Below are 13,661 nucleotides of genomic sequence, written 5' to 3' on the forward strand. Positions count from 1 at the left end.
AATCAGCACCCTGAAATTAGTCTAAAACAGCTGCAAAAGTCCAGGCCAGAAAAACATGTTTTTTTTTTGTTGACCAGTGTTGTAATAGCTTCAAAGTTGATCGTTGCTACGTAAGTTTTTTATATTATTTGTTGCTTATGTCGTACAAAATGCACTAGCTCCGAAACTAATCAGGGTTAAACTTCGTGCTTCAGAATTACTGTTACTTGGGTTGTGACGACCAGAGGGCATTGTAACGCCGTCATATGCATGGGATTCAATAGGTACTCTGGGTTCTTACGATTCATTATTTAGTGAAGCCTAATACTCATACTCTTTGGTTTTATTCGGTAAAGTCACGTAGGTAAAAAATAATATATAAAAAATAAAAATGAAAAACAATTACATTTTATTTAATTTTTTTACCTACGTGACTTTACCTAACAAAACCAAAGAGTATGGATTCTTGCAGTCACGAAAACTTCAAATCTAGAAAGCCTAATACATGATAATGGGATTTGTCCGAATGTTACAATGTTATGACCCCCATAAAAAAACTGTTGATACTTGGCCAAGCCTTCCAATTTAAATAAGTGATCAAATGTGCGTGGCATTACCATGTCAGAGGGTGGGGACTATTATAATGGAGCTTGCTCAGAGCTGGTCTGACCACATTTGCTTCCACAATAGAAGTGTCCCATAAAAGAACGGTTACACAGCACCGTCAAACCACACGGGCTGACCAAGCCCCGGGAAACACTGGTAACTACACCCTTGTTATTCTAAACGTGCTGTGTGTTGAAATTGTTTTGTACAATCATGTCCTTTCTGAACTTGAGGCTAAAATAATTAGCTTTGTCTGTATGGCTAATTTTCCATGTCTTAAATGTTAATAAACTATTTAGCCTCATGCATTATACAGTATATGTGAGTACATTGCTTTTATACTACAGTTGTGTATTTTCTGTATAGGACAAGATTGTATGTGCCAGAATTTCTAAAACTAATCCTTGCGCTCCAGGCATTTTACTGGATTAAATGTTACCAACATTCTTCATGCTAAGGTAGATCCAGTACAGACAGCACTGCAGACATTTTGTTCATTCAAAAAGAAAAAAAACACGTCATGTTTAAAGAATGTATCACAATAAGGTAAACACATAAATCTCAGGATATATATACGTATACATCCTATGTTACAGTAGTGCTTAATGTCAAGTATTGTACATGTGCCCTTGCTTTGTTTTCAATATTTAATGGTCTGCAAAAATACTGTAAGAAATCTGATCACACTGCTTTCATGCATCCTTTGTTTTGTAGATAACGCCAGTTTGGTTATGCATCCACATGTAGTATTTTCAGAACATTTGTTTAGAGGTGGCGTGTCCAACATACTTCCTTTCTAAACACATCACATCAGCACAACTAGTTTGTGCTCATGCAAAAAAAATTGCTCAAAAACAAATCTTAGCTTCACGTTACCTGCATGCATTATCCGCGTTCCTTTTCGTTTAGCGGACAGGAATGGGTTTTCAATCGACTGCATTTCACCTGTGCACCTCCGCGATTCAAACACCTCACAGTGTTCACATTATGCAAATATATATATTTCCCAGTTCACATTGGAAAGAGGCCACCAGCATCTTTACAAATGTCAAATCTGTAATCGTGGAGCTGCTGAGAAAGATAACTGAATGTGAATAGCGGTGGAATTAAAACGAATCGCAGCCCGCAAACCACAATGCGTGGAAGTGGGTGGCCCAAACGCGGCGCTGCAGGTATCACAGAGGATATACATTTATTTTTGTTTATTTTGCGACTTTTTTAGCAGACATTTATTTTTGTGTTTCTTAGACTTGGGTATCAAGTCTGAAAAAATGCAACTCTATTTTTTACATAGACCCACGTGGCAGACATGCACCAATTTAGCCGCTAGTCACATGCCCACACTGCCCCTATAATCCGCAATATTTTCGCGGATTAATGGTTTCGTGTCGGTACGCCAACTCATTTCTGCGGCACGGAATGCAGGTATCCACAAAATGGTCCCCCCATATCACCAGACAGTATTGGAGTCCTGCTATACCTACTATAATCACACAGGAATGTCTGTCCTTAACGCTCGTGACGTCACTCCACATCGACCAGCCCCCCTCATTAATTTTCATGAGCAGGTGACATCCTCCAAATGGACACTCTCCTCCATTCATAATAATTAGCGGGCTGACGTCACTCCACATGGGGAGCCGAGGCGCCTCCTCCCCCCTCCTCGACGTCAACTCACAACCCTCACTACAAAGGCAGAACCCTCACGTCACGTGATCTCCGTGACGCTGTGAGACATCGAAGTAAAAAATTAACCCGTAAAAACTAAGTTTTTCACTATAAATCCTTTATATGCGTGGCATCGGTTTTATTTTATTATTCATTTCTGTTTTTCTTGAGTAAGAGTTTCATTTTTATCACATTGGTATTTTAAATTAAATATGAAAAAAAAAATTCCTAAGAAGTGGAAAATTTTGGAAAAAAATTTTCACGAAAATAAATTGTCACGCACAACGAGTCTGTGTGCAAAATGTCAGCTCGATTGGATCACGGGAAGTGGGTTAAAAAACGACCGAAAGATTTGCACGATCGTAAGCGCGCAAGCAAGCAAGTGAACTTAATGTAAAGGATTAAAAAAGGACGTCATGATGAACAAGGAATTATAACACTTAAATGAAATGGGTCTGTGTCACCGCGCCCTTACAAAATGCACACGCATTAATGCAGTGGATATCACGTCGCGGTCTGCTTTTCGCTTGCAAGTTTCAGATTTACTGCAATACACCCATCCTTGGACGGGCAAAAGACGAGTATTAATATAGTAGTTGTTATTGGCAGATCATTTTACAGATTGTACTTTATTTGTACATATTGGAGGAAATCGCTCGTCATATTCGTTTGTTTATCCATAGAAAAATGCAGATAACACCATTGATTTAATCCCACTTTCTGGTTACTCATCCGAAATGTATGCATACTGCGAGACTGCGTCTGGGTGACTTCTCTGTGGAGGAATATAAATACAGTACTTTAATATTGTCAACTTCAAACCTCTTCCACGTGACTCCATTTGTCCGTGAAAAACACAGATACTGAATTATGATGAATGTAACACTTGTGGAATGTTTTCAGGTGACATTCGCAGAGATAATAGGATGATTTTTCTAGGGCCATGGTTAACAAGAGTAATATGGCTGTAGATACGAGAAGTGTCACTCGAATAAAATCCACACGTACACAATATATGCTTCAATTGGATAATAAAAAAAATATACCAATGTGCTTATAGATGAAAGTTTTCAATCAGTGCCTACTGTCAGCTATGCATTATGGATAAAAAGCAACAAAAGCCGACAATTGTGCAAAGCATTCTTGGAATTGCACCCAGAAAAACGAAAGAATACATATAAATAATATCTCATTCACACTTAAGTGCAGGAAATCGGCTTGGCCAGGACACGTGGCTCGAAGGGATGATAGCTGATTACTACACTTGCTGATGAAATAACAGTCAAATGAGAGAACATTACTAAAAAATTAACCCGTAAAAACAAAGTTTTTCTATATAAATCCTTTATATGCGTGGCGGCTAGAGTCCTCTCGTCCTCTGGCTTGAGATGGCTGCCACCTATGGGTCAGATGATTGCCTGCCACCATTAAGAAATTGTTAATTAAATATTTAAAAAAAATTCCTAAAAAGTGTAAAATTTTGGAAAAAAAATTTCACGAAAATTAATTGTCACGCACAACGAGTCTGTGTGGAAAATGTCAGCTCGATTGGATCACGGGAAGTGGGTTAAAAAACGACCGAAAGATTTGCACGGTCGTAAGCAAGCAAGCGCGCAAGTGAACTTAATATAAAGGATTTAAAAAGAGATGGAGCAATGAGATCGTCTAATGAAAAAAAAAAGAGAGACGGATGTTGGCATTGGAAGACCGAGACGGACGGTGACAGCACGGGTAGGACTTCATCGAGCAGTGGATAAGCAATGGCTGATGATAAAGAGAGGCATCTTGAGTTCATCAAGATGCCTCTCTGCTGCTGGGTGAAGGCCCCCCAAGCAATCACCATCTAACAGACCTGCAGAGCAACCATTCATCTCGCACCTTCACACGAGCCGATTTCATCACTTCATGTCCTTTCTCGTGATGTGTCCTGGCCAAGCCCACTCCCACTTTACTGTTTTCAACAATTTGAACGACTGCGTGTTGTTAACCTGAATGTGTGTTCTAATCGATGCGTTCTTCTTCCCTGAATATAATTCAAGCGTTCATCTGCCCACGCTTGTTTACGCACACTTAATTTTTTGCGACTATTTTCCGTTCATGATCTGCATGGTTCTAAACCACGTGGCATCGGCACATTGCGACGTTACTTTTTTTTATAATAACGTTCAGCAATACAAAAGTACTCCAACCTGTTCTCGTCCATTTACAGTAATTACTTTTGATGGCAGTCGACCTTCAGTAGCTGTCATAGGTACACATTCTGCAGTTTTTTACGTGTCCAACGTACGGATCTATCTTATTAGTGAACTTGTAATACGGTAGATTACCTTTGTTTTCTGTTCGTATTTATCCTGTACCCAACTTCGCAGTTTTTCTAACATTACCCAACGTTGTTCAACATTGAGTTACACCCGTGGCTTACAACACCAAAGATAGTACCGTCTTTAAATACCACGGTGTTGCCAAGTCTTCTTTATGTTTACTGAAGAAGAACAATGGCTGTCAATATTTAACCTTTCGGGAAGTTTGTCCAATACAGTGAACCACGCTTGCGATGAGACAGACAAGCAGTGGATTTTGCACCCTGTTGCTAAGCTAGGGCAAGGGTGGGGCAAGCTGTTAGCTCACAGCCACATGCTGGCCGAGACATTATAGCGTCTGATGATGCTGTGCGCGCGCACAGGTTTCAACAAGTTATTGCTCCCCTTTCCTTGTGACGAACACAGAGAGAGACTTGCGACATGCATCAAGGGACCCTCGAGAAGAACTGATTCCTTGACGAGACGCCAAGACGACGGTGCCGAGAAGAATGGTCGACAGGCGGAGCAAGGTGCCCGAACAGAATGTCCCAACCAAGCTGCTTCAGCTGTCAGAAAATGAGCATCTGTTCAGTCTTATTGGCCACAGGCGCACGGTGAGTTTGTGTGTTGTATGTGAGGGTGGCGTGGTGGAATGTGAGCACACATGCTGTTACACTTGAGTTGCTTCTTACTCTGAAAACGTAAACCGAATAGCCTTGGCACGAGGGCTCTTGTGTTAAGTATTGCATGTACGGTTACTGTCATGTTACAGAATGTGCTCTGTTTTTGGGGGGGGAAATGTTTCGATTGTGCTCTGACACTTATATTTGTAGAAGTGAAAAGGATACAATGATGGTTATACTTTTATAGCAGTTGTTGTGGTGCGGTCGGAGAAACATTTGCCAATACTCTGCTGGAACAAGGCCTTTATAATCCAACAGATGTTTATATATTTTTTAGGTACTAAAGTGGGTCCAGATTTTTCAGGTGGTGTTGGTCTTTGACCAGAGGCTTGATTGATCCAAATTGCTTTCATTGGAACTGTTTACATGTAGTGCTGCAGTACTGCACTAGTTAGCATGTTGTAGCAGGAGTAACACATGTTTGAGACGGTGTTTATTGTTAAAGCACATTTCTAGTACGATAGTATTTATACATCACAGCAAGTATAGTGTTACCGTATGTATATGCTTTGTACAATAGGTAGTGTCATATGCGGACTGTGTAAGCAAGGGATACGTTGGGCTACGTGAAAAAGCCCTTAAGCAAAGTTTCCGGGAATGGCTCTCAATAACGCATGCACATATTTAGATCTACAGTAAATCACAGTGCAACTATTGTTTTGAAGACATTTGAATTCGGATGTAGCAGAAGAAAATAAAACATAGATACAGTACAGTAAAACTTCTCTTATCCGCGATGATGTGTGGGGATGCTGTTTGCGGATTCTCTCATCCACAATACACAGCGATAACGACTCCAGTCGTTCGTGAACAAAAAAACATTGCTCAGCTGTGCCGGTCCAAACATTTCGTACACAGAAATAGTTGTGAAAATGAGAAAATGTAGATGTAAAGTGGAGCCATATCGAAATCGGTAACGGCCGAACCCTGCGATTTCTCACGAACCTGCTGGGCGGAAAGGGCCACTACCAAAGCGAACTCTAGAGGGCATTTGGTCGACTCTTCCACGTTGACCAGACGTCTTGGAAACAGAGGGACATTGGCCACACTTTACATCACCACACAACATGCTGATCGGCTAACCGTGGCAATTCCCTCCTCGGTGTGCCATTAACAGCACTAGCTGGGTTGATTCAACATTGTCTTGCCAGGCATACTGAGAGTCTTTCGAAGCCGGGTGTTCCTGCACGTATGTAATATTCTGTCTGCTACAGCAGAGGTACAAGGAGTTGCAATTAGATCTACATCTTTGCTTTACTGACCTGGTCAAGGCCTATGATACCATCAATATGCGAGGGCTTTGGGTTCTTCATGTTTTCGGGGTCCCTGACCCTCTGTTTACAATCACTAAGAACCTTCATAATAGTGAAGAGGCCCAGGTAAAGCTGCGTGGCCAGGAGTTGGAGCCGTTTCCTGTTCACGTTCGGGTGCGAACCGGGGATGTCCTTTAGCTCCTGCACTATTGAACATATTTTTGGCTATACCAGAGGAATTTCTATCTGGTATGGATACAATGGCTGATTCATTCCCAGTGCAGTCAAGGGATGCCTCCTTATTGATCAAACATGTCATGTATTCTGATGATCTGGTTGTGTGTTGCTCACTGATAAGGAGTTGGAGACACTGCTGCCGAACCTGGAGCGTGCCATGCATAGGTGGGGCCTTGCTATCAGCCCCACCAAAATAAAGCACCTGCCTGGGTATTTTATGTTTTCAAATATTCTACCCGAACTCCCCATGAGTGATGGAACAGTCGTGGAAAGAGTCGAAGGGTTCCGGTTTGGGAGTTCCGGTTTGGCAACACATGCCTCATTGTGATTCAGTTAAATGGCATTGTCTTTTCATGAACTATGTAACGCTGTGTGGAAGCTATATTGCCTATCGCTCCATACGAAGCTTCGGGTTTTCTTGGCCACAGTTATGCCCTCCCTTCTTTATACTTGTGAAACGCGCGGACCCTTTTAAGGGAACATCTGCACCGGTTTGAAATATTCAGGCTGGCCAACCTACGATCCATCCTGGGATTAACTAGGCTGGATTGTGTGAGATCACAGATCTTTTGAAAGACCTGAACACAGTCCCATCCGTGACCTCTGGCAGGCGAGGCTGCATTTGCTGGGTCATGTAGCCCACGTGTCCAGCCACAGCATGGCCAAGTAGCTTCTGTTTGGCCAGGCTACAGAATATATGGGCTGATGCAGTACAGGAAGATATGAAGCTGATTGGGCTTGCTGATGATTGGTACTGACGGTGTCGGTATGGTCCTCTGTGGAGGAGGCATGTGAAGGATGCTTTTAGGTAGTTGGAGGCAATCGCCCTCAAACAACAACAGAGTGCAGCGGAGCGATGCTCACAATGGGAAGATTGCCAGGTGGCTAAAAAGCAACGAGTTGGCACAGTGAGGAGAATAGGTGGTGTATCTGTGAAACATTTCGGTTAACCCATAAACACATGGGTCTGTCTCCTGTCAGCGAGCCTTCGACACTTCACGTGGCCTCAAAGTTCATTTTGGTTGGCACACGCGATGTGGTAAATGACGACTGTTGTTGTTGCTGCTTGCGTTTGTTAGAGCGTGGGTCTGTGGTATTTGGGAGTGTGGTATTTACCACACACACGCGGTGGTGTAGCGGTGAGCACGCTGCGATATATGCACTCTGTAACCCGAGTTCGATTCCCTGTGACAATTATCTGAACCGGTTCTGAGCCTCAACTAGGTCGACTCGGCCTCAAATGAGTACCTGGTGTGGTGTGTAAGCATTGCCGCTAGGGAGACAAAGGCAGCCGGGCGTGGTGCTGGTCACCCATCCCCCTCATGTGCCATGTCAGCCTTCTTTCGGTGCTCGCTAACGGCACTTGCCCCAAAAAGTATGTTCAGGCTATATGGGGGAACTTTGTGTGTGGGACGTACCACCCGTAAGTCCGCCAACATCGTCATCAAAATCCACATGGGTGGAAAAAAACCCGATTTTTCCAGCGGCAGGCATCGGTTTTTTTCTTTAAAACAATTAAACCCGATTTCGGGGAATTAAAACCTGGTTTAATGAATACGAAACTCTGATCCAAGGCTTAGGCTGCTTCCTCGTCGGTGCTGCTATCGTACTCGGGGGGGCCGTCGGGCACGGGGTTGTCGTAGAATGCGGCGGGCAGGTTGGTCTTGATGAACACGAGGAGCTTCTCCTCCACAATCGTGGGTGCCAGTGAGTTCCTTCGCTTGGAATGGATGAAGCCCATCGTTGAGAAGTTGGCGAAGTGCGGTTCTGCAATTAGAACCAATTAAACCGGATTTCTCCCAATCTCAGCGGGTTTAATATAAAAAGACAATTAAACCCGATTGTAAAAAACCCGACTGTGCCACCCTTGAAAATCCATCGTTGTAAAGGTTCGCTCCAACCACCCAGCCACCAAGACCATGTCAGCACAAGAACGTTTGGGTGCGACATATACGTAGAACTTTATTTTTAAACAACACGTTGCAAGAGCATGTAGTCATCATCAAAAACCATTGTCAATTTAAAGCTTCCCTCCAACCAGCCAGTAACCGAGACCACGTCAGCACAGTACGTGTGTGGGTGCGGTGTGACTTTTAATTTGTCAACTGGCAAAACAAGAAAAAAAAATACCTGAATCTTTCGATCAAAATGGACACGGCTATGCACGGCGACTGCACAAGAGTATTTGAATGAATCAAGATGTATTTTAACAAATCACGCTCACAATAAAAACGTTGAATGACAGCTAAATAAATGTTAAACTAACGACAAAAACCTCCTAAACAATACCGGTGCTATGGACCGAGAGCCACCTAAGCCGCTTTCAACAGACCACGGTTGCCAAACCGGCGCCCAGGGAGATCTCGTGTGGCTCTTTCGAGAAACAGACGACGTATAATAAATAACCTTTTAAATGTAACTTTACTCGAAACAGGAGCAATGTGAAATTTCGATTTAAAGCTTTCGTGACTGCAGGGATTCATCTTCTTGGTTCTTTCGGTAAAGTCACGTAGAAGGGAAATAATAAAATAATAAAATAAACCAATTAAATAATTCTCACGACGTTTCGGCCACAACGTAAGCAGCCGTCCTTAGCTGAAGAACAGGTCTGTCGGAAAGACAGCGTCTGAATGAATTTCACGGCTGCTTGCGTTGTGGCCGAAACGTCGTGAGAATTATTTTATTATGTTTTATTTTTATTATTTTATTATTTCCCTTCTACGTGACTTTACCGAAAGAACCAAGAAGAGGAGCAATGTGCTGCACCGTGATCAAGTGCAGTGGGAGCTAGCCAGGTGGCTTGCATGACCACTCCACATTATACCCTGAAGTGACCAGGGCAGTGTTTAGTGGCTCTTGGCTATGCGAAGATGTTGGCATGCGGCTCCAAGGGTAAGGAAGTTTGGCCACCCATGGTATAAATCGGATTAACACTTTACATTGATGAAAAGCACAGGTGGCTTAGAAGACTGAAGATGTAGTCCAGATTCAAGGGGACTAAAGGACCCGTGGTATAAAATGGTTTTTTTAAATGGCACGTGTTTTTATGCTTCATACATGACAGATTCCTACACAAGTTTTAAGTTACTCACCACAGGGAGTATATGTGTTGTGCAACCATTGACTGATAATACATTCCAAAGCACATGTTGAAAGTGACTGAAGTCTGTACTGTAATCTCACTTTAAATTTAAAAATACCTGTAAATTAAAATGATTTGTAATGTATGACAAATGAAAACAGGGCTAAGCTATAGAATTAGCAGGCCTCCAACAGAAATGAAGGTTGACTGTTGCCCTTTGTTCAGACTGTGTTTACACACATTATTTGCTTTTCTGGGTAAAAAAAAAAATTAAGCGCTTACATAAACGTTCACTTGTAAAGATAGTGGTTGGGGACGTTCAAACATTATCTGTAGACGCCTTTCGTATGGCATTTGGAAAAAAGCAACAGGCTACAATTGAATGCTTACTTTGTAAGCATCCAGGGTAGCTGAGTGGAGTCCGCGTGTTGTATTGGGCAGTCATCAGGGATATGTCTAATGGTTTGCACCTCCAACGCATTTGCAGTTCGGTGACTCCTTGATCTTCCACTTATGGGATAAATATCCACACTTTCTTCCATGTGTTGTGTGGACCATGGTTGAGGGGGGTCCACTATCATCGGGGCAGAGATAGACCAGGGTTGTGCCTCCACGGGTCTTCAGTGAGGTTCTTATTTGGGACACCGTAAAATAATTCAGGGGTGGGGAACGTCCAGCCCGCGGGCCGTACAAGGCCCGCGAAATCATTTGATCTGGTCCTGCCAAGGCAACCGCAGGCAGGACTCGAAATTCAATAAATCTAGGAGCAAACCTGGAAAAGCAGTTGCGAGTAGCGACATCATCAATAGCAGCTAACATCACACGCCTCGCCAAAGAGAAGCAGTTCCAGCCATCACATTAGGGGCGAGTTAATTAAATGTTTGACCAAATATGACAGGCTAATGTTTTAGTTGATAATTTTGTATGTATCGCGAATGATGTTATAAATATCCGAATGACACTTGGCAGAAAAAACGTTACCCACCCCTGCTGTAAATCGTGCACCATTTACACTTAAGTACTGGTACACAGTACTGTACTTAAAATTACCGGACATGTTTGTAAACGCTACACATTTGTTTTTAACACGCTAAAACAGTTACCATATTGTTAATGCGCAATATTGTTTCCTGAAACTATGATGGGTTAAATGTATATATGTATTTACCAGTGAGTTGGCTTGGGGGTGGGGCGTGGGGGGGGTGAGGCCTTCATCCAGCAGTGGATTGACCATGGCTGATCTATTGCTTTACCAGTGAGGACTGCAGAGCTTGGGAAATTGTTGGTGCAGGATAGCCGCCTGGTTGCCTCCCGGCTTGTCTGCATTTTCTCGGCGATTACGAGATGCAATTTGCATGAAAGACGAAGCTATATATATAAAACGAAACATGAGGATAATTATTAACTAAAGAATGCTACACACTGTGCACATTCGTCATAGCGTTTTAGGTACAGTAATAGCCTCAAGATAAATTGTGCACACACCCTGTAACAGACTCTGCACACACAAAAAAGTTTGGTGGCTTGAGCCTCAACTTTGTGGATGCTTTTGAATGTACCCACAATACAATACGGGAACTCTTACATATACATTACAAACTCATGGGCCTCTTGAGTGTCTTTAAACTCGAACATGTGCCCCTAAGGTGTGTGCTTTTATGATCTTTTATGTCATGACACATTCGTTATGTCAGTGTTGTTTGGTTTTGGCGCAAGAGTTCTCTTCTAAAAATCAAAGCATTCTTTAAGCGTTTGAGTCGGTGTGACTGCATTCAATCGACATGGGGTTTTTATTATAGCACATTTTTGTTTACGACGTTCAACTAAAGTACTGTTGAACCCGTTAAAGCATTCGCCTTGTCGGTCTAAAAAATATTTCATATAATGACTAATTTTGTAGAGCGTCGTTCATGCAAATTACATCTCATAATCGCTGAGGATCCACAGACGAGTTGGAAGGCCTGCCAGGTGATGAGCCAGCGTCAACAATTGTTCTACATTTCTCCATGTATAAAGATGTTTTCAACCAATTATTGAGTGTTTTATACACGTGGGGAGGAAACCGGGGGACCGGGAAAAAAAGCCCACGCATGCAAGGGGACAACACTCAATCCCACACAGAAAGGAGAGTTTATATCAATCCACGCTTTATCTGTCTCTTGTTAGTAACATGGCGCAATTATAACTTTTGGAAAGATAAATATAAGTGAAAATTTTGATTTAAAGCTTTCGTGACTGCAGGGATTCATATTCTTGGTTCTTTCGGTAAAGTCACGTAGAAGGGAAAAAATAAAATAATAAAAATATAAAACAATAACATTTTCACGACGTTTCGATTGCAACACAAGCAATCATCATCAGGTGTGAAAACCACAACAAGAAACGTTAAGAAAAAAAAACGCCACTATTTTCATATTTTTTTGCTGTGGTTTTCACACCTGATGATGATTGCTTGTGTTGCAATCGAAACATCGTGATAATTTTATTGTTTAATACTTTTATTATTTTATTGTTTCCCTTCTACGTGACTTCACCGAAACAACCAAGAATATAAGTGAAAATGTTGTATAAAGTCGTGTGCCTATTAGGGAATTCCTCCAGGACAACTGGATAATATTTTTCAAAAGATTGCCAAAACGTGCCTATAAAAACGGCGCTAAAACGGATAAGGTGATTACATCACACGCCATGCAATGCTTTGCCTCCTCATGACACCATAACATGTGACATCGTCTCGCACCCTTGTAACGTCAACTCGTGCGGATTGTAACGTAATATTACGAATGCATGTTGGAGTGCATTAGTCAATCCATGGAAATGCATGATTTCAATACCTTGTCATTCAAATAAACCATATACAATACTGTGCTGTACCTGAAAAATGCCGTCAGGAGAGTGTACCAAATATATAATTGTAGTACTCTTAGGTTTTTTCGGTAAAGTCACGTAGTTTAAAATAAATTATAAATAATAATCAATAATATAAATAATAATATAAATAAATTACAATTATTTTATTTCTATTATTATTTATATTATTTTCTTTCTATCATTATTTCTATTATTTTTATTACTTATTTTTAACTACGTGACTTTACCGAAAAAACCTAAGAGTATGAATCCTTGCAGTCACAAAAGCTTCAAATCTAGAATATAATTGTAGTGACACATGACATCACTAGTGTGTCGGGACTGTACGAGCGTAGGGACACATGACGTCACGACTGTGTTGGCTCGGTATGGGTGCTGTAGACGGGTGTCACGGAAGTCATGTCAGGCCGTGACACTCCGCGTGAACCCAACAGGACACGTGACCGGACAAAGGGGGGGCTAGGGGCCCCAGGGAAGAGCTTGGGGGTCACGTGGTTGGAGGCCCGTATCTTCCCGAAGGATCGAGAAGGGGGGCGTGGCCTGGGTCGGAGCCGGCCACGCCACGGGAGTTATGAGCAGAGAGTTGCGCTGTTCACCCCGGGGATGAAGATGCCATCAACGGTCTTGGAAGTCTCAGACCTTCGTCCGTGACCAGGCAGCCCGTCACCTGCCCTGGTCACGCTGTGTAGTATTCCCCGAGTGTGAGTGAGATTAGGAACGGAGGTCACCACCCTGTGTATAATGTTCCAGTTGGTTCTTGGTTCTTTCGGTAAAGTCATGTGACTTTACCGAAAGAACCAAGAAGATGAATCCCTGCAGTCACGAAAGCTTTAAATCGAAAAATTACAGTTGGTTGTTATGCGTTTTAATAAATAGTGTTGCCTCCAAGTTGAGTGTGCGCCTCAATCGAACCCACTACATAATGATTAGCATGAACATTTTTCGTATAACATGAAAGATAAATACAGATTTCAAAATAGGC

At 42.3% G+C, this 13,661-nt stretch overlaps 1 protein-coding gene across 2 annotated transcripts in view; it reads left to right on the forward strand.

Moving 5' to 3' along the window:
* The window catches only part of LOC144934774 (actin nucleation-promoting factor WASL-like), a 56,427-nt gene that overhangs the window by 32,716 nt on the left and 10,050 nt on the right, over positions 1-13,661 (forward strand). The window contains exon 2 of one of the 2 annotated variants that reach the window (XM_078860907.1): positions 4,980-5,167. In XM_078860907.1, the coding sequence (XP_078717033.1) occupies positions 5,063-5,167 (105 nt within the window). In that variant the 5' untranslated portion in view covers positions 4,980-5,062. Of the gene's footprint in view, positions 1-4,835; positions 5,168-13,661 lie in introns of those variants that run through there. The other variant, XM_078860908.1, reaches the window with a different exon arrangement.

This window comes from Lampetra fluviatilis, chromosome 11 (genome assembly GCF_964198595.1).
Source record: "Lampetra fluviatilis chromosome 11, kcLamFluv1.1, whole genome shotgun sequence".
NCBI classification, from domain to species: domain Eukaryota; kingdom Metazoa; phylum Chordata; class Hyperoartia; order Petromyzontiformes; family Petromyzontidae; genus Lampetra; species Lampetra fluviatilis.